General features: G+C 41.1%; 4 protein-coding genes across 6 annotated transcripts in view; 3 read left to right on the top strand and 1 right to left on the bottom strand.

The window, feature by feature from the left end:
• Positions 1–1,340: 1,340 nt before the first annotated feature.
• On the top strand, positions 1,341–5,666 carry LOC106750035 (putative pre-mRNA-splicing factor ATP-dependent RNA helicase DHX16). 2 transcript variants are annotated; one of them, XM_014630070.1, is made up of 13 exons: positions 1,341–1,438; positions 1,534–1,721; positions 2,115–2,283; positions 2,368–2,609; positions 2,700–2,902; positions 2,980–3,275; positions 3,469–3,773; positions 3,846–4,003; positions 4,090–4,363; positions 4,463–4,898; positions 4,968–5,073; positions 5,162–5,328; positions 5,442–5,532. In XM_014630070.1, the coding sequence occupies exons 2-13, from the start codon at positions 1,559–1,561 to the stop codon at positions 5,443–5,445; spliced, it is 2,523 nt and encodes an 840-aa protein (XP_014485556.1). In that variant the 5' UTR covers positions 1,341–1,438; positions 1,534–1,558; the 3' UTR covers positions 5,446–5,532. The 2 variants fall into 2 exon arrangements, with proteins under 2 accessions (XP_014485556.1, XP_014485554.1); XM_014630068.1 differs by lacking the exon at positions 1,341–1,438 and having other exon boundaries at positions 1,559–1,721; positions 5,152–5,328; positions 5,442–5,666.
• A 1,113-nt stretch (positions 5,667–6,779) lies between these two features.
• On the top strand, positions 6,780–9,493 carry LOC106750007 (odorant receptor 94b-like). Its single transcript, XM_014630009.1, has 4 exons — positions 6,780–7,141; positions 8,267–8,656; positions 8,847–9,054; positions 9,302–9,493. The coding sequence occupies exons 1-4, from the start codon at positions 6,780–6,782 to the stop codon at positions 9,491–9,493; spliced, it is 1,152 nt and encodes a 383-aa protein (XP_014485495.1).
• A 1,803-nt stretch (positions 9,494–11,296) lies between these two features.
• LOC106750006 (odorant receptor 94b-like) lies at positions 11,297–14,194 on the top strand. Its single transcript, XM_014630008.1, has 6 exons — positions 11,297–11,658; positions 11,898–11,964; positions 12,185–12,570; positions 12,773–12,980; positions 13,901–14,056; positions 14,147–14,194. The coding sequence occupies exons 1-6, from the start codon at positions 11,297–11,299 to the stop codon at positions 14,192–14,194; spliced, it is 1,227 nt and encodes a 408-aa protein (XP_014485494.1).
• A 2,321-nt stretch (positions 14,195–16,515) lies between these two features.
• The window catches only part of LOC106750036 (5-hydroxytryptamine receptor 2A-like), a 137,032-nt gene continuing 127,932 nt past the window's right edge, over positions 16,516–25,615 (bottom strand). For both annotated transcript variants that reach the window (XM_014630071.1, XM_014630072.1), the window contains 4 exons: positions 25,437–25,580; positions 23,710–23,865; positions 22,173–22,333; positions 16,516–20,170 (listed from right to left, as the gene is read on the bottom strand). In XM_014630071.1, the coding sequence (XP_014485557.1) occupies positions 19,681–20,170; positions 22,173–22,333; positions 23,710–23,865; positions 25,437–25,580 (951 nt within the window). In that variant the 3' untranslated portion in view covers positions 16,516–19,680. The remainder of the gene's footprint in view (positions 20,171–22,172; positions 22,334–23,709; positions 23,866–25,436; positions 25,581–25,615) is intronic.

Genomic DNA, 25,615 nt, shown 5'->3' with positions numbered 1-25,615 from the left:
GACACAAGTTAAAATGAATTTTTCGTCGAATTCATTCCTCTACAATAAAAATGTTTTCTAAAATTATACTTTTTGGACATGAATTGTAAACGGGATGCAATATGCGCAATGAATACATCCGTCTCGCCCAATGAATACGCCGTCTCAAGTACACCTCATCGTACTTATACGCAATATACTTGACATAGATGCAATGCGTACATCCATAGCACGGCTGAGTTCAAACCGACTTTTATTAGTCCGACGAAACATGTGAATTTTCGTGAAAGGATATCAGAAACACAGGAAGAGCTAGTTGGTGCACAATTAGCCGAGACATGAACCAACTTTTAACTGGCAGACTAGTGGTCTTTCCGCAACGCACCACTAGATGGCGCGAGGCAGGCCGTTAATCATTTTAATCGGATAATCTGACGGATCAGCCATTATTTCGGAGAATAGTCCCAACGTATATGTTACGAGCTGCCGTTATGATGAAAAATCGAGGTCGTGAAGTAATTCAACGGCGAACCGTGTGACCGAATGTCACTAAACGAGTAGATAAAGTCGACGTTAAGTCGTCCGAACCACACAGACCGTCCAGGGGTTGACCTCTTCCCAGATCCCGCTACCAATACACGGTCGCCAGGGCGTTTTTGGAAACTCGCCCAAACTCTAGGCCTAAAAAGCTGGACCGGCCAAGTCTCTCCAGATATGCCTTTAATGTTAGGAGGTACGCAGGGGGATTCCCTCCCCGATAGAGCTGTCGTTCCCGAAAAGATGCTCGTGTCGCCGGACGCTCGCTTCAGACGCTAAGTGTGAAGGTAGGAAAGCTTCAAAATGAGACGAGTATTCACAAAATCCGATAAGCGAATCTCGATTTATTAAAAATTAAAACTCTTGAAGAGAAAAAAATGCTAACGTAATCAAAAATTACAAATAATAAATCCTATCAACGTACCGAGAAGGAATAAAACAAAAATAATGATGCTATAAAGAAAAACAATTGTTGATTGTATAGTAAAGAACTTAAAAGTAATGTTAGCCTAATCTATAGATACACATACATATATAAACGGAATAAGGTAGTGCGAGTAATCTATAATGAATAAAAAATAAAAAACGTAAGAAAGTCGATATATTAATAATCTAATTGTCTGGCCTTGACTAAAAGAAAGATATATTACGCGAATAATTACAGCGGTACATGATGCTTGTTTCGTGCTGGATTGCTTGTTGGATGGAAATACTGCGTTCTGATTGGTGTATTTCCAAAAATGGATGACGATACACCAATCAGAAGGCAATATTTCCATCCGGCAAGCAAGCAATCGCGAAAACAAGCAACGTGTGCTGCTGGTTTTACTGGAGAAGGAGAGAGAGAGAGAGATCACGCTTTTAAAGATTGGATCAAAATAAATTAAACATTGTACATATAAAAGTTACATTACAGTTTTAGGTATAAGCTATATTTTTGTTTGTGCATATACATCTGTTGTTTATTACTAAGTTTCCCTGTAACGTTGACGTGGATTTGTAATACATTTATTTTAGGTTTGAAGCTAACCTATCTTTTAAAATGAGTAAATATAGACGTGAAGAGACTTCGAGTGATGACAGCGATAGCGAGGAAGAACGTCGCAAGAAAGACATCAAGGAAAGAGACAGTTTTGCCAGTCGTCTTAAAGCCAAAGATGAAAGCAAGATACGTAAGATTGCTATGCCGTCTGGTTCTGGAGCAGGTGAGTTACAATGGGATTATCTGTTGGTATTACACCGAGAATAATTATTTTGAATTATTAGATTCTAATTAAAAGTTGCTATTATTAATATTATATTATTAAAAAATATTACATATTATCGATTGCTCTATGATTTATTATTATTTGGAGATATTATAAATATAGATTTACTTGCTACTTTTTGAAAAAAATAAGGAGAAACCAAAAGACATTTAAGAAATGGAATAAGCACATCAAATCAAAATCATTTGTGATCGTTTACGTAAAAAAAAATGAGTTGCTATTCCCGGATTAAGCATATAAAACAAAACAGTTATATATCAGTGAACTGTTAAAGTATCTTGTTAAGCTAAACATTTATCATACTTACTTACTGTCTGTTATTTCTCATAGCTGAAGCAGCAAAAAGGCTTAAGATCATGGAGACTGATGCCAGGGAACATCTGGTACCAAAGTTACGTATTGAGTCTCGTAGAAAATATCTGGAGAAACGTAAAGAAGACAAAGTGGCTGAACTGGAGGCTGACATTCTTGACGATGAATATCTGTTCGAAGAAGAAATGTAATTATTTAGAGAAAAAAACTTGATTTTAATTTAAATTTCAAGATGAAATAATTCATTAAATAATCGTCTGTTTTAATATAGCTTGACAGAGAGAGAAAAGCGCGAAAGAGCTCATAAGAAACAACTATTGCATCTAGCAAAGGAACATGAAAAGGCAAGAGAACTTGAACGCGTCCAGCGTTACCACATGCCCCTTAGAGAAGGCAAGATAGAGCCAGAACCTGACGTAATGGATAAAGAGCCACCACAATCTGAACAAAGCAAATGGGAATCAGATCAGATGTCATCGGCTGTGTTCCGTTTTGGTGCTAGAGATAGAAAAGGTATATGATGAATTATTGCATCAATAATTGTTCATGTAATTGTTTTTTTTCTTATTATGACTTAAGATTTCAATCCTTTATTGTGTACAGCTCAGCAAGACTATGATCTTCTCATGGAGGATGAGATAGAGTTCGTTCAAGCGTTACGCATGCCTGGTCATGACAAGGACAAGAAACGCGAGGCCAGTCCACCAGCACATGTTAAAACTCTGCAAACGATACAAGAAACGAAGAAGAGTCTACCAATTTACCCCTTCAGGAACGATCTTATCCAAGCCATCAAGGACCACCAGGTGAGTAGAGTCGACTTTGGAGTGTCACTCAACAAACGCTGCTGTAGTGTACCAGAGATGTCACATTTGAATATCAGGTTTTGATTATTGAAGGTGAAACGGGATCAGGGAAGACCACACAGATACCGCAATATCTGTATGAATCTGGGTTCGCAGAGGATAATAAGATAATCGGATGCACACAACCGCGGCGAGTAGCCGCGATGTCGGTGGCCGCGAGAGTGGCCCACGAGATGGCTGTTAAGCTGGGAAACGAGGTCGGTTACGCTATTCGTTTCGAAGACTGCACATCGCATCGTACTCGTATTAAATACATGACTGACGGTACGTTACACCGAGAGTTTCTCAGCGAACCCGATCTAGCGTCGTACAGGTAAGTAAGAGAAAAATGATAAACGAGACTCACACGAACACAATAGAGAAAGCAGATAATAATCTTGGAGAATATTTACTGTGTTTTTAAGTTATTAACATTCTAAGTTATGGAGTTATTATCGTTCACGTGTGGAATCTCTATGCAACATCAAACTGTGGTAATTTTTATTAATTTATTATGTGTTCTATAGCGTAATGATAATTGATGAGGCGCACGAACGTACTTTGCACACGGACATATTATTCGGATTGGTGAAGGACATAGCGAGGTTTCGTTCCGACTTGAAGCTCTTGATCTCGTCGGCCACGTTGGACGCCACCAAGTTCAGCGAGTTCTTCGACGAAGCTCCTATATACAGGATACCCGGCCGTCGTTTTCCCGTTGACATTTATTACACGAAAGCGCCGGAAGCGGATTATATTGACGCTTGCGTGGTGTCCATTCTGCAAATTCACACGACACAACCGCCTGGCGATATACTAGTATTTTTGACCGGTAAGCGTATGATGGAGATGGTGCTGCGTTATACCTAAAACAACGTTACATAATATGTACTTTCGTGTACAGGACAGGACGAGATCGAGACGTGCCAGGAGATGCTGCAGGAGAGAGTCAGGAGGCTGGGAAGCAAGCTGGCGGAACTCCTGATTTTGCCCGTGTACGCGAATCTACCGAGCGACATGCAAACGAAAATATTCCAGCCGACTCCAGCAGGAGCGAGAAAGGTAACTTGCTTCTTCGACTATTCTACAAGTTGATTTCTCTCAAAACCACCTTGCACACTGAATCTTTGCTCTCATTTATTCACTAGGTTGTATTGGCGACGAACATAGCAGAGACTTCGCTAACCATTGATAACATAGTGTACGTTATAGACCCTGGATTCGCGAAGCAAAACAATTTCAATTCGCGCACAGGCATGGAGAGTCTGATGGTCGTTCCGATTAGCAAGGCATCCGCAAATCAGAGAGCCGGCCGAGCAGGTCGAGTTGCTCCGGGAAAGTGTTTCCGCTTGTATACCGCGTGGGCGTACCAACATGAGCTCGAGGATAATACGGTCCCCGAAATTCAGAGGATCAATCTCGGTAGGAAGCAACGATCTTATCGGTCTCTTTCTCACAGCATGGTAACTTGGATTTTTGGATTAGATTTAATTCTGCCAAATGCTTCATTCACGTTCGCAGGTAATGCGGTGCTCACTTTGAAAGCACTCGGTATTAACGACCTGGTACACTTCGACTTCTTGGATCCTCCGCCGCATGAGACGCTGGTCCTTGCGTTGGAGCAGCTGTATGCGCTGGGCGCGTTGAATCATCGCGGGGAATTGACGAAACTCGGGCGCAGGATGGCAGAGTTCCCATTAGACCCGATGATGGCGAAGATGTTATTGGCTAGCGAGCGGTATCGCTGCTCAGAAGAAGTGGCGACCATTGCCGCCATGCTCTCAGTGAACGGAGCGATCTTTTACAGACCAAAGGACAAGATTATACACGCGGACGCCGCGCGAAAGAATTTCCACGTGCCTGGTGGCGATCATCTAACTCTTCTCAACGTATATAATCAATGGCAACAGAGCGACTTTAGCACACACTGGTGCTACGAGAACTTCATACAGCACAGGTACGTATGGGGATCACGTGATTTTAACATGTCTCGCATTACATGTCTCGTTGCAACCGGTCGTTTCAGGTCCATGAAACGGGCGAGGGATGTCAGAGAACAGCTAGTAGGTCTGATGCAGCGCGTAGAAATGGAATTAGTCTCAGGGATTACAGAGACTATTAACATTAGGAAGGTTTGTTAATATTACACAGCAGAAACACCGACGTTATCGTTACTTCTTCGTGAAGTAACACTGCGGCCTTTGTTTTAGGCTATTACAGCTGGATATTTCTACCACGTGGCACGCTTGTCCAAGGGCGGTCACTACAAGACCGCTAAGCACAATCAAACGGTCGCGATACATCCGAACAGTTCCCTGTTTCAAGAACTTCCGCGTTGGCTGCTTTATCACGAGCTTGTATTCACCACCAAGGAGTTTATGCGTCAGGTATGTCAACGATAATGTCAATGAACTGCGAGTTATTTCCTTCAAGCTGGGATATCAAGTTGCAGTTGAACGAAGTTACGTCTCAGATGTATGCGTGTTTGTTTGTCATACAGGTGACGGAGATCGAGAGTAAATGGTTGTTGGAAGTGGCGCCACATTATTACAAGCCTAAAGAACTGGAGGACTCGACGAACAAGAAGATGCCTAAGGTTGCTGGTAGATCGCGACCGGACGGTACTAACTAGACGCAATTGTGCATCACCCTTCTTGACGATGATGTTAAATTATATTTTTTACATGTTTATTTTTACGCAATGCACCAATAAAGATAGGAAAAGAAAAAAGGAATATTTCATTCATTTTATCGAAATTCCCACTCTATCCCTGTGTTGTTCCTTCTGTGTTTAATCGCTTGCGATATGTGCTGCATGAACTAAAGGACTCGGACAAAAAGGTGTCGAGAATCGCTGGCACAATTATGCATCGTCTCGAGACAGTGATATTAAATTACTTTATACACATATTTGTACATATTATATTTTACATATTCGTTTTCGCACGACGCACCAATGAGAAAAAAGAGGGAAGGAAAAGAAAAAAGAACATGCTATTCACTTTTATTCAAATCACCCGTCGTTCCGCGTCCAGGCTGCTTCCACTTCCCGACTCACCATGCAGAATTTTGCAACTTGCAGCTTCGCAGGATGACTTTTTCTATTCGAAAAGTGAGAGATGTAATGAAAAGAGCGCGGACGAGCAGAAAATATACCGGATGCGGTAAGTATATCGTAGAAAGTATGTGGAATATGTACATATGCGACGCAGTTTCGCCGTTCCTCTCTTCCTCCCGCCGATACCCCCGCATAACGATTCTTAATAATACTGTTCTTAACTGTTGCGATTAATGATGTGGTAATGGAGCAATTTTGTAGATGAATAATTTCGTTCGGCTGCGTATAAAGATGGCCGAGGTAATGATTATATATGCATAACGCAGAAGGACGTAATGTCTGCAAACATTAATAGTACGCCTGTATTATCGGGACGAGGTGGAGTTTAACGATGTCGAGAGAGGCAGCGGAAGATAATAAAAAGAAAATACACACGGAAAAAGAGAAAGGGAAAGATGAAAGAAAAACGTACCACGTCGCGGAGTTATTCATATCGCTCCCGGTCCTCGGTGTCCTCGGTTGCGAAACCGCTTGTCCAGTGCGGCGTTTTATTTCCTCGAATTGCTCTGTCCCTCGAGGAAATTATGTTATTTGTACCAACAACGATAACGGCACACGGCGCGTAGAAACTGTCGACGACAGGGCAGTGCGACACGATTGCTCCGGGTATAATTTCTTCAGGGAGAAGTTCCCGAGCGAGGAAGGCTATTACGCAAATTATCTATATGCGAGCGACGACGGTGATCGAGACATAAGTAGCCACGGCAGACCAGCAGGAGGATGCACATACTTCCGGTGTCGTTCGCTCTGTTCACCTACACCGGCTATTGGCGACCGGTGTATTGGCCGGTGAACTCGATCAAGTATTGGATGTACAACGTGTACACCAGCTTCATGTTCACGCTGCTGCAGTCGTTCGTGGTCTACGGGCTGGTGGACACCCTCCTGTCGGACAGCCTGCAGGAATTCGTGGACAAGTTATACCTGTTCCTCTCAGTTTTCGGCGTCTCCATCAAGCTCGTGCACCTCTTTATACGACGCCGGCAAATTATCGGTCTGGGCGAGATGCTGCTGAAGGAGAACTGCATACCCCGGGACGCTGACGAAGCGTCGATCCAGAAGAAATTCGATCGAAACGCGAGGTACTTTTGTCCATTGAACGAATTGATTGCCGAAGCTAACGAAATAACTTTGTTTGTTTTAAAAATCAATCTTCTCTCTTTCTCTTTCTCTTTCTCCCTTTCTCTTTCCTTTTCTTTACTAATAATGGGGCCGATTGAATGATGTATTTATTAATATCAATATGTATCAATTTCCAAGCATCGTATTATGTTATGAAATCGGCATCGAAATAAGTTATTATTGGTATAAGTAAGATAAATTTTTTAACATTTCATTTAATATCGAATCGATATAATTATTAAGTAGTAATAGAGACATCAACAAGACAAACTGTCTGTTGTCACATATACTCGATGTCAATCGTACGCTGATCTTTTAACGTTGACGAAAACATTATAATAAGAATTAATGTAAAAATGATTAATGAAAAAATTACGAAAAAAATCATGGATCTATCACAATAAATGTGATTTTATCCTTATTAATCGTTTCTTATCGTTATTAACCGTTATTATAATTATTTCTTTACTGTATTAATTTATGAATATTAATTTTATTTCTGACAAATTGTGAATTATATTTGAACAGGTATCAAACTTAATATCTAATTGATATGTATTGATACGACGTCGCATGTTGCAATGCATCTAAAATTATTCATTTATATATCTTAGGACGAATTGATACAAAAGTATCAATTTCAGACAGAAATGTATGGATAGTATCGAAACGGTCCCAGTTCCCTTACTACGTCTTATTAAAAAATTTACCGTGTTGGTTTCTCCCTCCTTTTGTTTTATTTAAATATTCAACTCGCATTCTGCGAATAAAAAAGACAAAATTTAATAATTCCTCTTAGAATCAAAATGAATAATTTCTCGATAATTAAAAGGGATTTTTGTGATATGGACATTCCGTGAGTGCACTTGGATAATTCGAACGTAGACCTGAACGCGATGTTGGTCTCTTTGTTTTTATTAAAATGCGGCTCGCGTTTGTTGAATAGGGTATCAATAATTCATTTTAAACTTAATAATTCCTTTTAAGATAAACATCAATGAGGGATGAACAATCGATAAAAAATAAGAAATAAATTTCTACCGAGCCTCTCCGTAAGCGCACATCACATAATTAAAGTTCCCCAGACAGGTCGCGATCGGTTGCGAGATCCTGAACGAGTTTTGCGCATTTATGGCGACCTTCGCGCAGTTCTATCCGTTCCTGAAGACGCGCACATTGCCGGTATACAATTGGGCGCCCTTTGATCTCTCGTCTTTGGCCGCCTTCGTATCCATGCTGATCTATCAGTCAGTGGCTTTATGTCTGTGCGCCAATTCCAGCGTCGCACACGAGACCCTGATCGCCGGCATGATGATTCAAATTTGCGCACAATTTGAGATTCTGTGCCATCGCGCTCATATATTACCGACGTTGCTGATGGGAGCTGAGAAGAAAAGCGTGTCGGAACAGGATCTAAGAGCACGTGAAAGACTGATTATTCGCGATTTAATACAGCATCATCTGTACGTGTACAAGTGAGTACTTGCCGGCGAACGGACTGTTAGAAATAAAATTCAGCAATTATTCGTCTTATAGCACCCTTTTGCGGAAACTGCGAAAAATTACTTATATTTATCTCTATTTATCTTCCACTCGCTCGCGGGTGCGCTTTGTAAAAAAATAATTTGTAGAAACGATAACAGAGTGTCCACGTAATATCCGCAGATTTGCATACACAGTTAATGCTGTCTTCACGTTGATGTTGTTCATTCAGTTCTCCTTGAGCTCATTTGTTCTCTGCATGAGCGTTTATAAGGTATCCCACATGGAATCGCTACTCACGTTTCATTTCGCGTATACTTTTTCTTACCTGGCTTCGATGCTGATACAGTTATTTCTTTATTGCTGGTACGGGAACGAGGTGACGCTGAAGGTAGAGATCATTTGTTATCACGCATTTCTTGAATCGATGTTTCACCAGTAAATCGTTATATTTATTTTTTGAGATAGAAAAAAGAAATTGATTGTTTAATGACATTTCTTAATTGATCATCTATAGTTTGCACCAGGTGAATTTATTCAGTAATGATTTTCAATAGTTAAATGTTTTGGGCCTCTCGTAGAAGAGTTATTAACTGGAAATATAATAAATTATTATGATTCTACTTTTTTTCTTGTAGAGCGCCGAAGTTCGCAATGCTGTTTACGAAATGAACTGGACAACGTTGCGAGTCCGAGTAATGAAGGATCTCACAATAATAATGATGCGCGCCTCTAAACCCTTCAGGATGTCAAGCGGTCATATGGTGACTTTAACCACCGACTCCTTTACGAGCGTCAGTATACTCGAAATTATACTGAGTCGAGGATGAAAATATTTTGGCAAGACGATTCGAGGGAGTTCAAGTACAGTATCTACTTTGCAGATTCTGAAAGTATCCTACTCGGCGTATAACTTTCTGAAAGATTCGTAAGAAAAGAAGAAAATGCATTATATTTAACAACGTATAACTCAACGACTCCTTTACAAACACACATCGTCTGCATTTAGGTAATCATCTCCTCGTTGCTTTAATAAAACAGAAATAAACCTTGTAATGGAATTACTTCCTGCTTACAATCACACCGTTCTTCATTCGCGATATCTTCCTTGCATTTCGACGGTGCTTGAACTCATTCGGCACGGGTCGATATGATCAATCGAACCGAGTCCAAATTGATTGAATTTTTATTCCATGCAAGTGGCAAGATGATCGGATATAAAAATGAGCGATCATAGGGCGATTATTAAATGTCCAAAGTGCGATTGCCGTCTCGAGCTATTTACAGCTATTTACAGCTCGCTGGTTGTACTGAATTGTGTAAAGGGGCTCACTCTTTCGCGCTTCTCATATCGCTCGGCCAACTTGGCTCACTTCGCTTTCCAAAGACACGTGAATTTCAAGGAGCTTTGCTTGGCTACATGGATATGTTATGCATAAGTTAGTGTCGGCGTTGATCGAATGTGGAGGTAGGACATTCCCTCAACAATGCATCACTGGATTCTGTATGGCTCATTTCATTGGTTACGTAGCATCTGAAGGTGCATTTAAGACTATGACTGTATTTGCTCATATTGGAAGATAGATTAGGTTCACATTTAAAATAAATTTTGTTACAAATCTACGTCGACGTTACAAAAAAATTGCCTAGGTGGCTAGGATTTAGTCATGAATGTACGTGAAGATAAAGTACAGGTAGTTCTCTCTTCAACAATTCCTTGTGAAATTCTATATATAGATCATTTTGGTCAGCTTTTACCAGAATCAATATGCTTTTTTTGAGATTTCATTTTTTTTCTTACTTTCTGTTTGATTTTGATAGCTTCGGTCCCATTGTGCGTCGTCCCGTGTCCAGATTGCTTCCACTTCCTGATTCACTTTTAAGTATTTTACAATTTGCAGCTTTGCAGGACGACTTTTCCATTCGAAAAGTAAGAGATGTAATGAAAGGGCGATCCGAGGTGCAGTAATTGTATTGTAGAAATTACGTAGTAGATTATGTTCATACATGGTTTCGACGCTCTTTTCTTTTTCCTGCTTAGTCTTATAACTTGCTTAACTATTTTTAATAATACCATTCTTAATTGCTGCGAATAATTACGCGATAATGCCGCTGGAGCTATTTTGTAGATGAATAATTTCGTTCGACTGCGTGTATTATGGCCGGAGTATTGATCATGTATAATACGGGAGGACGTAGTGTCCGCGAACATTAATGATACGTCTCTATCATTGAAACGAGGAAGTTTTTTAATAATGCTGAGGAAGACACACAATAGAAGATAATAAAAAAGAAATATATACACACGGGAAAAGAAAAGGGTATTCGAAAGAAAAACGCGTCGCGGAGTTGTCGCTATCGGTATCGCTCTCGGGTCGTATTCTCTTTGCAAGACCTCCTGTTTGGCGTGGCATTTTATTTTCTTGAAATGCCCCGTCTCTCGAGGGAATTATATTATTTGTAGCAACAATAATAACGGCACACAGCGCGTAGAGACCGTCGATAACAGGGGAGCACGATACAATTACTCCGGATGTAACATCTTCGAGAGAAATTTCCGAGGAGGAATATTATGCAAATTATCGCGACGACGGTGATCGAGACATAACTAGCTGCGACAGGCCAGCAGGAAGATGCACATACTTCCGATGTCATTTGCTTTATTCACCTATACCGGCTGTTGGCGACCGGTGTATTGGTCGGCGAACTCGATCAAGTATTGGATGTACAACGTTTACGCCAGCTTCATGTTCACGCTGCTGCAGTCGTTCGCGGTCTACGGGCTGGTGGATACCTTCCTGTCGCACAGCCTGCAAGAATTCCTGGACAAGTTATATCTGTTCCTCTCGATCTTCGGCGTATCCATCAAGCTCTTGCACCTCTTCATACGGCGCCGGCGGATCATCGGTCTGGGCGAGATGCTGCTGAAGAAGAACTGCATACCCCGGGACGCTAACGAAGAGTCGATCCAGGAGAAGTTCGATCGAAATGCGAGGTACATTTGTGCATCGAGCGAAGTTGGAAGTGCCAAATTTAAAGTAACACTGTTCATTTCTAAGATCAATCTCCTCTTTCCTTATTTCTTTTTCTCTCTTACGTTATTAAAAAATTTACCGTGTTGGTCTCGCCCTCTTTTTGTTTTATTAAAATATTCGACTCGCATTCTGCGAATAAAAAAGAGAAAAATGCAATAATCCCATATAAAATCGAAATTAATAATTTCTCAATAATTAGAGATTTTTGTGATATGGACATGGAGAAAGAGATTTTTGTGATATTGACATTTCATCAGTGCACTTGGGTAACTCAAACGTAGACTAATAAATGCGATGACAGTTCTTTCTGTTTTCATTAAAATGTCACTCGCGTTCGTTAAATAAGCTATCAATAATTCATTTTAAATTTAATCATTCATTCTAAGATAAACATCAATGAGCAATAAACGATCGATGAGAAACAAGAAATAAATTTACCGAGCCTCCCCGTAAGCGTATTTCGGTTAATTCAAATTCTCCAGACAGGTCACGATCGCTTGCGAGGTCCTGAACGAGTTTTGCACGTTTATGGCGACCTTCGCGCAGTTCTACCCGCTCCTGAAGACACGCACCTTGCCGGTGTATAAATGGGCGCCCTTTGATCTCTCGTCATTGGCCGCTTTCCTGCCCATATTAATCTATCAGTCGGTGGCTTTATGTCTGTGCGCCAATTGCAGCGTCGCGCACGAAACCCTGATCGCCGGCATGATGATCCAAGTCTGCGCTCAATACGAGATTCTGTGTCATCGCGCTCATATATTGCCGGCGTTGCTAATGGAAGCTGAGAAGAAGAGCGTATCAGAACAAGATTTGAGGGCCCGTGAAAGACTAATTATTCGCGATTTGATACAACATCATCTCTATGTGTACAAGTGAGTACTTGCCGGCGAACGAATTGTTAGAAATAAAATTCAGTAATTATCCGTCTTACAGTGTCCCTTTGGGAAAATTGTGGAAATTCATTTTTACTTGTTTCTATTTATCTCCCATTTGCTCAATCACGCGTGCACTTCTGCACGCTTTGTGCAGAAGTAATTTATAGAAACAGTAACAGAATGTCCACGAAACCCGCAGATTGGCGTACACGGTTAATGCTGTCTTCACGCTGATGATGTTCGCCCAATTCTCTTTGAGCTTACTTGTTCTCTGCATGAGCGTCTATAGGATATCCAACATGGAGTCACTACTCACGTTTCGTTTCGCACATATTTTTTCTTACCTGGCTTCGATGCTGATGCAGTTATTTCTTTATTGCTGGTACGGGAACGAGGTGATGCTGAAGGTAGAGATTATCCGTTATTTCTTCTAGCGTTTTCTGAATCGATGTTTCACCAGTAATTCGTTATATTTATTTTCTCAAGAAAGATAAAAGGTAGTATTACTAGTAATAGTTTAATAATATATCTAATAGAGGAGAAGGTGATATTATGGCCCTTATAGGTATTATGGCACTCCTTAATCCCCGCTATTAGATGACGAATTCTAGTGATTTTTTATGAAATCATTTATTTAGTAGCTCGCCGTTATATAATGATGTTAATATGCTAACTGGCATTTATTATTACGCCTTTTTACTTCCGAACACTTCGGAACGTTTTTAAGATACGTTTTAGCATTTAATTATATATACTTCTACATTTTTTTTTAAATTTGTGCGTATTGTCACATGAATACATACAATCAAGGATGTCTCAGAGTATCATAAGTTTTGTAAAGGAGTAGAGCGGATTGAAGTGAACAAGAAAATCCTCTACTATTTTTAAACAACATGCAAAATTTCGAATTATTAATTATTGAAAATGACCACATATAGAGGCTTCTTTAAATAATAACTCAAAAAATTTGTGTGTTATTTGCAAAATGGTAAAGGACTTTTTTGTTCAGAGTAGCCTAATCTATAAGTACGTGACAACTGTTGTAGTGACATGTTTAAAATTCGAGGTTCAAGGCCCAATATACTGATGTCACATTTTCCTTTAATATTTCTCCATTCATCATCTATGGAATTTTATCTTATTTTCCAAGAGAAAAAAAATAGTTTAATAATATTTCTTAATTGATCATCTGTACTGCACTGGATGAATTTATTTAGTGATGATTTTCAATAACTAAAATGTTTTCGAGACGACATCGCGTAGAAGAGTTATCAACCGGAAATATAATAAGTTATCATTAATCATGATTTTAATTAATTTCTTGTAGAGCGTTGAAGTTTGCAATGCTGTTTACGAGATGGACTGGACAAGATTGCGAGTTCGAGTAATGAAAGATCTCGCAATAATAATGATGCGCGCCTCTAAGCCCTTCAAGATGTCGAGCGGTTACTTAGTGACTTTAACCAACGACTCCTTCACGAGCGTTAGTATACTCGAAATTAGACGGAGTTGAAGATGAAAATATTTTAGCACGACAATTCGAGGAAGCTTAAGTGTGCTATCTACTTTGCAGATTCTCAAAGTATCATACTCGGCGTACAACTTTCTGAAAGGTTCTTAGGTAGAGAAGAAGAAAGTGCATCGTTGTTAGTAATGCATAGATCCACGGCTTCTTCGCAAACACACATAGTCCGCATTTAGGTAATCCTATCTCGTAGCTCTAATAAAACGGAGATAAACATTCGAACTCCTGGAATTACTTCTCGCTGCGATCGCGCCGTTCTTCACTCGCGAAATGTTCCTTGCATTTCGACGGTGCTTCAACTCGTTCGGCACGGTTCGATACAATCAATCGAGCCGAGTCTAAATTGATTGGATTTTTTATCCCGTGCAAGTAGCGCCCCACGATGATCGCATATAAAATCGTTGCAGGATTCCTTCCCTCGTTCGTTACTTTTGCGGAATCGATTCCGTTGCTTAGCGCGAAGAGAACAACCCGCTCCGTGAAACGCCGTCCGAGTCTGGCGCGGTCTGTACACGATAAGACGAGCGACGCTACGCGATAAGTAAATGGGCCACATTAATATCCAGAGGAATGCATTTCTCGGTTTTAGTTGCAGTACGTGCTCGGACTGGTATGCGGCGGGACAGGGTGAAATACTAGTTGTACGCCGCCGCTCGTAATTTGGTGCTTTATAATTGCGTTAGCGGATGTTCCATGGCAATCTCGGTGTCGCAACGCGGCGCTATTAACTCGTAATACATAAACGATCTCGTGGAATATCGTAGCGAAAATGCGGAATATCGATTGCATTCGGCTTCGTCAAACACGTCTCGCGCGTGACGATTTTGGCGCATCCCTCCACTGCAGCCCACACGTAATATATCGTTTTTCCCTCACGGTAAACGTATATCAAGCGCGGCCACCGCGACCACCAGGAATCTCGTGGTGCTCGTAAAAACGTCCAGGGGAAGTCCCGGATCTTCCGGTTCACCCGCAGTCCGCAGTTTAGCGCTAAATACGATCGCACCTTCTGCGATCGACGAGCGCGCGCGCGCGAGAGAGAGAGAGTTTTATCCCTTCGACAGCGGGGAGGAGAGACGATGTCACACGTCGAGCCACGCAGGATGTCTACATTTAGTCGCGAACGTGAAATACGCCTCCTAATTTTTCAGGACGTTCCCTCGGACGTTTTTCATAAGGGGTCCTTTTTTTATATCGTGTCTTTTGGATGTCTCTTGTATATACGCGGAGGGGGGGAGGGGGGTTGCCGGTGATAGATGGTAATCGGAAAAGTCAGATGACAAATGGTGTTAACGGAGTGCGACTATGAGTGGAAAACGGGAGAGAGAGAAAGAGACGGCGTTACTTGCGCACCCACAATTCCGGGTGAGCCACGGGAGTGACGAGGGAGAAGGAGGGGGAGGGGGAAGTGAAAGAGAGAGAGAAAGAGAGGAAAAGAGAGATGTTGAAAATTCACGAAGCACACAGACGATTCAAGCAAATTTCCTCAAACTTTTCCGTCATTTATTTCACTTTATGACCTCGAAGATATGTATATGTGTATGTGTACACTCTGATACGCACGGAGCATCGTTGTAAAATACACATCCCCCTTCGCTTGTTCTCTACCCCTCGTTGCTTTCCTTTCTTTCCCTTCAGCTTGCCCTCCCATTACCCGAAAGACTTTCGTAAGAGACTCGCGAGCAAACATACCTGTCATTTATGTCAACGGATTTATCGACTGGATTGTTGCGCCGTCTCATGATTTAACTCGCCGTATATCTCCATTTCGCCAATCACCATCTGCTTCTCGATGTAACTTCTCCTTGGCAAACATTCTATCTCTATCTCTATTTCTCTTCGACGCACTCCTGATTATGTTATCAGCGTCCACCTGTACAATTGCGCTTACATGATGCGGGAAGATGTGTTACTACGCGATCGTTAATACGACTGCTCGTTGATTTACAGCAAGCATTAAATGATCAACCTAGCGTTATCTACCGAACATTTCGCAAGGTATATCGCCGAGGTTTATTTCGCGTCGTCGTTAGACAAGGACAAATCGTTTTCGATCGGTCTCCCGACACTCCAACGAGATATTATTAATGGGTCAATGTAGAGTCTAACAATCGTGTCTAATCAGTGTCCGAATTACGCTATATCGATTTTCTTGCATTAGTCATCGGGCAACGTTCGTGTTTCATTAATTGGAATTTTTAACTGTGTACTCGGTCGGACGTCGACATTTATTTATACGACTCACAGATTCAGCGCTCGCGATAGACATCGACACGATGAATTCTTTACCGTCTCTCGATTTGGAGAGTCTATCAGAGTCAAGGGTTCGCTTGGAAATCGCCGTGAATGCAATCAAAGCAAACTATATTTCGTCGCTTCCGCTTCTTCACAGATTCACGTAAAAAAATGAACGCGTGTGAACAAAATGTTATATTTTATTAGTCATGTCGTATGAGTAGAACGACGACCACTGTCATAATTAGATAGCGCAAGCGTATCCGATATTGCCGTCATTATTTCAGCAACAATGTCGTCAGAAGTGACGAGAGTTCACCCGCGAGTCAATTAAATCGAATTAACTGATCCTTACGTTAATATTGACACTTGCCAAGGAATGTTGCGCAATTCCATCGTACCATATCGCTTATCTTTCTTTCCAATTTTTCGAACGATATTATTTTGCATTCCCGTGAATTCTACCTGGCATATGGTAACAATTAGAGAAAATTATTTCACCGTACCGAGGAAAAAAAAAAATATGCGGTGCGAGTTTGCAAATATCTTTTCGATATAATTCCTTAAAGCACATGATATGTTGCTTCTTGTTCGAAAAGCGATCAGACGGGAGGCAGATGGAGTCTCATCATTTCTGACAAAAAGGAAGCTATTGTCGCCGTTTATCACAATCAGCCTAATACATTATTATGATTAATCTAGAGCTATGCTTACTTCTAAGTAGAGCGAGAGCCCAGCGGCTTCGTAAGTAGACGTAGAAATGAAACGAAATGCACGTGCACTTGCGTCCGGCGTTTTGGAAGTATAGACGTCACGAACGAAAAGAGCCACACTTTTCAATTCCTATTCGTTAAGTAATACGCGTGTGCGCTCGCGCGAACATAGATATTTATTTATATATTTATATATTTATATATATTATATATATCTCGATCAGTCGTTGCTCTGTAAATTAAACGTCATATCTTTTATCATATTTTTTACATATTCATATATTACAGTATGTATTACGCAGTAATATTACAGGACGTTACTACGTAAATTCGAAGGCTTACGTTCGCTAGAAGACGCAGAATTGAATGGCAAGGCTAAAATTATATCTTCGAGAGTACCAGGTAGTATTTCCACTTTAAATAGAGATAATTTACGCGAGATGACGACGATTGGCTGCAGGCCCGGTCACTTTATTCTTTTGATTCTAGTTATATGTACGATATGAGCTTAAATCGCGACGTTTCATGGCGACGTAGCGTCACGCGCTTCGTCGTTTATACTACGCACCGGTATTATCATTTCACATCAATTATTTGCGTGCGATATCCACGCGTTCGTGAAAATAAATCTTAAAATCACATGCTACACACGTCACACACACACACACACACGCACGCATGCGCATGTACATACACACAAATACACAAAGCAAACACGCACTTATCCATACGCGGAAAATCACGAACCTTTCTACTCAATTCTGTCGCTCATTGGAGACACACTTTATATAATCTTTATTAAAAAACTCCGTGTGAAAAAAGTCGCGTAAGCAAATCTTCATAAGGCGAGAACCCGTTAACACTTGGGAAATTCTCCGTACTTTTAACTTCGAACCAAGTTATAAAGCGTAAGGTGTACCTAGCGTGAGTCGATCGTGAGCTTGCGCTTTTTTTTTGTTTACTTGGAAGTGGGAGTTTTATACAGATCGCGACGGATTCGAAAGAAGAGTCCATTATGTCGCAGTTACTCGTAACGTATTCGCTCCGTCATGTTTTTCGTTAATATCCACATCCACGTCCACGTAAACTTTAACGTATACTTAGACGTCATTACGTATGTATTTTGAAGACGAGCCAAGATTGAAAAGTTGTTTTGCTTTAATACACAGCTATTTTAACGATATCGCTCGGAAGTATACGATCGCTAAGCATTATCGCCAGCAATACGCAATACCGTGCAGTTACATGTTGCCGGAAGCCTCCTCGCGATTTCTCACTACCCTCAGGGTATGCTTTGAAGAACCTACATCGGATGGCGAAACGCGAGATTTATCTCACTGTCTGACTTCGATTTGTTTAGACGCGTTAAGCGTGTATCGTACGTACGATCGAAGTGCCTTAGACATCCAATTCGCAATTTTCAATATTTGAACGATTCGTACTCGCCAAAGAGCCAAGTCTCTTTTCATTCAAATGAAGCGTTAGAAGATCTTCGAAAAGTAAATTTACAAGCGGATATATATATCTTGACTTCACCTTTCCCGATTTTCCAATTCCCGATACATCCCCCCCTCCCGTTCATTCTTTTTATTTTTGTAAGTGCATAACAGATTGCGAGTCAAACATCCGCGGCACGTGGCCATTCGTATGCTTCTTCGCTTATTTATCTTTACATCGTAACTGAAAAAAAAAAAAACATCCATAGTCATACCTTAAACATATATTCTTTGAGCGAATTCTCTCGTCAGTCTGTACGATGCGTCGACCGGTTTACGCTTCGACTTTCATTCTGACAAATTAGATTTGTGGATCTCGGTACTCGTCTTCTCACACTTTTCCGTTTACGCTCGTTCGAACAGAATCGTGAGTAATGTTACGCCACTGCCGTTCGTTTGATACTCCGGCGCTCAAAGGAAGCATTTCACAAAAATATTCTACGCAGGATCGCATCTCCACCACCGTCGGTTAACACCGAGTATACTCGGCGGCCATCGCGCGACAGAAACTCCAGTTAACTTCATCTATCGCTTACGGGAATGAGCTGTCAGTTTTCACTCGTTAGAAGTGTCTATGAAAGTAATGATGCACGGCTCGGTTATCTCGCGAATAGCTATAAAGGGAAGAAACAGTGTCGCGTTGGATAGCGCCCGACGTATCTAGATGCTGACAGAATCGATCTAGGTTGCGAAGATGTGTTGAGAAAAATACATTTTGAAATTAATAAAAATATCGTATATCGTCGAAACAACGAAGAGTTATAATTCTATATCTCTCTCATCTTTCAGTCAAATGAGATTGCTAAATGTATTAAGAAATAAGGTATCCGTCGGACTTCTGTAAAGATGTTCCGAGAAAGTGTTAAAGCAAAACCTAATGTAAAAAGATGTCGATAATTGGTCTCGACGTCGCATCTAGATACGCACGTATCCGCTCGAAACTTCCAGACTCGAGTATGCAGGTCGAAGAAAATGTTGATAGTGAGCGTGTGTGCGTGGCATATATGTATATATGTATGTACGTTTATATATATATATGTATGTACATACGTTTATATATATATATATATATGTACGTTTTCAAGTTTCACGCATCTCGTAGCATATTTGCCGCACGGCAAAGGAATTAAATCCACTGTCAGCGAAGTCCCCGCGTACCACCGCACAGCATCCTTTTGAATGCCTGCCTGAATTCCGGTGAGAACACAGTGTAAATCACGGGGTTGAGGGTGCTGTTGAAGTATCCGAGCCACAGGAACACACTGGACACAAGATTGGGCGGCTTGCAGGTCTGGCATACAGCCTGCAGCAGCGCCACCAGGAAGAAGGGCAGCCAGCAGGCGACGAAAGCGCCGGTGATGATCGCCAGGGTCTTCGCCGCCTTCCTCTCGCGCTTCGACTCGATCGTCTCGCGGGTGCGCTTCGTCGAGACCACTTGCTGTTGTTGGCTGGTGCTGGTCGGATTCGTCAGCGTCGTCGTGGTCGTTGTCGTGGACACCGCCGTCGGAGTCACCGTCGCCGACGGGGTCACGTTCGCCCCGTTGTACGACGACGACTTTTCCGGCGATATGGAGGAGTGGTCCGGCGTAGATCTCGTTATGGTGAACGCCGTCGACTCCTCCCGCGGCCTACGCCAGATAAATCAGAATTACGTTGGTCAAAAGACAAAGAGAGGATAAGAGGGTGAATGTCACCCCGTTGGCTCGTTAGCGCGGGAGTGATGGCGCGGTTGGAACGATACCAGGAAACTTTATGAAAAGTCGTCAAAAAGATACCTCGTGGGAGAGCGACATTGGATGAAGACACGGATATGTCGTATATACGTCGTATATTCATTTCTTGATAAATAAGTATGGTATTTCTAGCGGAAGGTACGTCAAATTAGCGACAGGAAGCAATTACAAGAGGGAAGAAATAATGACGTTAGGTCACGGTCTATATGTTCGTGCATATTTCTAAGGGATTTTGAAAAGCGAGGGGAACGCAGGACAATTTTTTCCCTCCTTAAAGTCGTAGCAGCGCCGAGTGCCATATTTTCAGTGGCGCATCAAGGTCATTCATAAATTTAAAATTCGTCAAGCAAAATTGTCTTCCTACACATTTATTTTAGTACCTAAATAATAATTCGAAACGAAGTTGAGTTAGACACGTAAACACAATATTACAAATACGAAAATATTATTTTTTATTTCTGTTATTAGTGCTATATTAGCAGTTGATCTAATAGAGATGTACATAATGATAATAGAAAGAGATATAATAAGTGTTTAAATATGTGCATATATATATATATGTGTGTATTTAAAATATTACTACAAGTTATAAATTTTACACTGCTGCATTTTCAAAACAAAATGGTCAATAATTCTGAAATTTGTGTATAATATCTGCATATCAATCTTTAATATCACAGAAGATTTTCATTATAACCCTAAATGTGTTTTGGGAGGAATTAAAAATAGAAATTAAAAATAGGACATTAATCTCTCAAGAAATATGTATGGTCAATCGTTTTCTAATTGCACCAATAATTAGGTGATATTTAAATCTATATATAATGCAAGTTTTAACGAATTCCTAAAGAAACTTATTTTATACTATTATTTTAATAGGCGATGTGTAATACAACGTCATAAATTCGTCGGGAATTAATCATGAGAAAACATGCACAATAAATACGCATGAAACTATAGACCGATCTAATAGTAAGGATGACAGTTTAGATAGATAAATTAGAGAGGTGACAGGAACATGAGCAAGTTGACAGAATGCATTCGAATAATAGCACTTGACGCGATTGCGGAAATGACTTTTTAATAACGAGATCGTAGAGACAGTACAGAAATGCGGAGAAATGCGAGATCAATCAGACTTATTCTAAAACGGATAATAATAATTCTAACAGCGTTGAGACAACATTAAGCGGACAGTTGAACACTCGTCGTGATTTAATCAGAAAGAAAAGAACAATTTGCGGCAGATCTATATTCTTATAATATCAAGCGTTATTTATTTCAGAGACGAGACAAAGATAGATAGATAGATAGATAGATAGATAGATAGATAGATAGATAGAGGTAGATAGAAAGAGAAAGAGAGAGAGAGAGAGAGAGAGAGAGAAGGTATGCAATTATTAAGTAGCCAAGATCTTTCTTGCGGCAGAACGATCAACGGGTAAATTCATACCTTAGTTCTCGCAGCGAAGACCTGCACTATATCCATTGAGATAAAAACACACGGAGCAACAGCATGCTAAGCCACTTGAGATAAAATACCGCGCGCCAAGAATATTTATTTACGTGCTAAATTACGTGATAACGTGTAAAAGAATCTCGCGCGCGTCCGAGACGGTTATAAAGAAGAGGGCTAAATCTCATGAACGATTTACGTCATTTCTCAGTAGTCCGCCGCGTTGCGAGCTTTATTCTAAGTGGCTTAACGCGTTGTCGCTTCTCGCGCCCTTCGAATTTATTGCAACTATGAACGGTGGTACGTTCGATTATTGTTCGAAGGTATAATTTCGAGAGAAAGGGAGAGAGAAAGAGAGAGAGAGAGAGAGAGTTGAATGGGAGCGGAAGGAAAAGAGCCCGGCCTTGCGAGGTAAGAACCAAGGAACAAAGAAACCACAACCTTCTCGTGACGAGCCTGAGGATGCCCCTTCGTTCACGCGGAGGCTGAAGGATGGTGCCGGGTCTCCTTCTGATTCTGCTCCGCGCCGCTTGAAATATCCTCCAGTATAGGATTAAGATGACGAAAAGCGGAACATAAAACGTCGCGCAAGTCGCGAAGATCTGTAAGGTAATTTACGCTCCTTCAGAATGATGCCCTCGATTCACCGAATCTGCCGCGTAGCAGATTTTGCAGAGGGAAATATGAGAGAAAAATGTTCGTCTTTATAAAGACTTTTTGCGTTTCCAGTTCATTATTCAAAAGGTCGAAAGTAAAACAGGCCAAAGTTAACACCAGAATGAAATAGTCTCGGAAGTCGGATTATTCATATCGAAACGAAGCGCGGGCATTAATAAGATTTGCTGTCGAATAAAACATTCATACGAACGTAGAAGAGTTTCGGCTGTCCCCTCTGTTAAAGATATATTGTCCGTCGCTTCTGTTAAAGATATATTGTCCATTATGATGCATGTATTACTCAATGCCGTATTTTCAATGGTGCAAGGGAGCCGTTTATAAATTTAGTATTTATCAAGAAAGATTACGTTACTATACATTTATTTCTCTATCTGAATAATAAATGTTAATTTAAAACGAAGATATATATCCACATATTGAGGTAGACATATACACAATATTACAAATACAAAAATATTATTTGTTATTTTTATTTTTCTTATTAATGTTATATTTATGCATCAGTTGATCTAATAGAGATGCACAAATAGAAAGAGGTATATAAGTATTGAAATATGTATATGTATACGTATTTCGAATATTAATGTAAATTATGAATTTTACACTGCGGTATTTTTAAAATAAAATGGTCAATAATCCTGAATCTTGTGTATAATGTCTGCATATTAAGTCTAATATTACAATCATTTTTCCTCAAAATCTTATTTTTAGTTTAAAAAATATTAAAGATAGAAATGAAAAAAATGCTAATTTTACATATAAAAACAATGTGTATAACAACTCTGATAGCAAAATATCTGAATTTGTCAATCTTTTTCTAATTGCATGTTAGCAGTTAGATAATATCCCAATGTATACGTAATGCAAGTTTCATTGAACTTTTATCAACTCTTATCAAACTCATTTTACCTTATAACCTCCATAAAGTAGAATAGCTTTTGATCCAGGGTCTGAATTACTGTGAAACTTTTAAATGCAACGCAGATTACTTTGTGATTTTTTCATGATTTTTTCATTATTTTCAGATATTGATACAAATTTAAGAGACTCCTGAAAACACTATACAACAATGACAGTTCTTTTACAGCGACAGGAGAGACGTGGATTCGATTACGACTCGACTTTACGACTACTATGTACTTTAGACTGATTCAAAATTCGGCTGCTCGGGATCGTCAACGTTTTCCCGAGCAGCCGAATTCCAAGCAATTCCGTCGCGAGTCCGCAAGTGCAATTTCCAGTCGTGAATAACCGTGCATTTCGAATCTCGCTCTCTCTCAATTGCCGCGAAAGCGTTCACCTGATATGCAGTATCCTGCGTTATAAGACACGTCCCTTCGGTTATGCGGTCCAAATAATCAGGATCCTTCCATCCGAACTGGGGCGCTAATGAGATTCCTAAGGACACTACCCACACAGTGCCGATCAGGATGCCGATTCTTCTCGGATTCCTCGCCTTAAAATGGAAAAGGCCGGCTTTAACGACGTTACCGCCGACTCACCGCTTAAGACGATCGTTTCCCTTCTCCGTCGCGTTACAGCTGTCATTATCGTCGAACGTCCTCCAACTGCTCGCTCAATGAAATTTTTATCCCGTTTCTCGCACGTGTACATTCGCGTCGCGATGCAGCGCGCGACGTAATAATATCTTATCTTGTTACGAGTCCTCGCGCATAACGTTACAGTCATATCTCGAATTTATAATAAATCGTACGAAGTTACATTTATACGGCCAGGACGGTGGCCGACGTCGTCGTCGGATGGCATTTTACTGCTCCCGATAAATTTTACGAGGCGAGCGCGCGCATTATTAAGAACACAGTCTTGTATCAGAAAATTAAACTTTTAATTAGATGCGCTCGTAAACCCGGCTGTTCTTTTTTCCTTCGAGATCCAAGACCGTCCGCGTTCGAGGAAATTGCGATGCCTGCTCTATCTGCGGATCTCTCCTCGGCGGGTTCGCATGACTCATTAATTTCTCTCGTCCGCTCGATTATTTATAATGTAATCGACCCGTTATCCGAGGGAACGTATGCGGCTCTTTCTGTCAGTTAGGAGATGCAAAGCTAGCCATTAAGTTCGACATACCGTCGGCCGAATCGCGAGTTTATCGAGGCGGCTCTAAGTTAATTTCTAACAAACTTTGAACCATTCGTAGGGGGAGGAAGGGCAGGACGTATTACATCCTCGTCTCATCTCTGGTCAGACTATATTTACGGATGGGAAGTTCTGACCGTTTCGCTTTACGGTCTTATCCTTTTTCATACTTCATGAGCGGCGTTCCCCGTAATTCTCGTTACACCGGTGCGCGTGCCCTCTGCAGAAAGGAAGGGGCAAATTCGCCGCCACGCAATTTTCGACGAAAATTGACAAGTAATTTCATGACTTTATTCCGCAGTAAAAGTGTCCGATCCACGTACGAGTATCGAGACGCGTCATGGAGAATTGAATTTCGTGCAAGAATTGTTGAACTTTACCCTCGATGCACGGAACGAATAATTTTCGTTTGGCTTCAAACTGAGAGAAACAAGACCGGAAGCACGGCGAAGATTATTTCAAAAAGAAACAAGAGAAAAAGATGTAAAGGGAAAACATTTTCACAAATAGAGAGAGAGAGAGAGAGAGAGAGTATGTATCGCTTTTTTCTCTCGTTCTGTCGAAGGAGTCGCGGGGAAATGTTCCGAGCGTAACGACAGCGTGACGTTCAAGCGGAGTCGCGGAAAAATTGTCGCACGGCCGTGAGAGTCCGGAAACGCGCGAGTGTTTCGCGCGCCGCCGAGGTTCCATTCGGATTCCACGTGAGCCATTTTCGGATTGATAAAACAGTATTTTCCCGCGCGTCACGCCGGTCTTCCGGCTATTATTCAAAGAGATCTACGGCGCGACATGTAGTGCGCCAGCTCGCGCGTCCGGCACCCGCACGCCCGATTCTTTCCCCATTTTTGTCGACCGGGCGCGACGTCAACGACTTCATCGTTCCGGACGATCTCCTACTTCCTCTCAATAACCGCAACGGCGTTAATTAACCTGTATATAATTGATATCGGTGACTGCCCAATATCTGTCGACCGCGATAGCCACCAGATGCAATATCGAGGCTGTGCAACATAGAACGTCGCTGCTGGTCCATATGTCGCAGAGTACCGGGCCGAGTGACCATCCCGACTTTATCTGTAATAAACAGAATTATCTATTATGGAGTGTGT

The sequence above is a fragment of the Dinoponera quadriceps genome, unplaced genomic scaffold (genome assembly GCF_001313825.1).
Source record: "Dinoponera quadriceps isolate SergipeBrazil2010 unplaced genomic scaffold, ASM131382v1 scaffold4444, whole genome shotgun sequence".
Taxonomy (NCBI): domain Eukaryota; kingdom Metazoa; phylum Arthropoda; class Insecta; order Hymenoptera; family Formicidae; genus Dinoponera; species Dinoponera quadriceps.
This window is presented reverse-complemented; position numbering and strand designations above follow the sequence as displayed.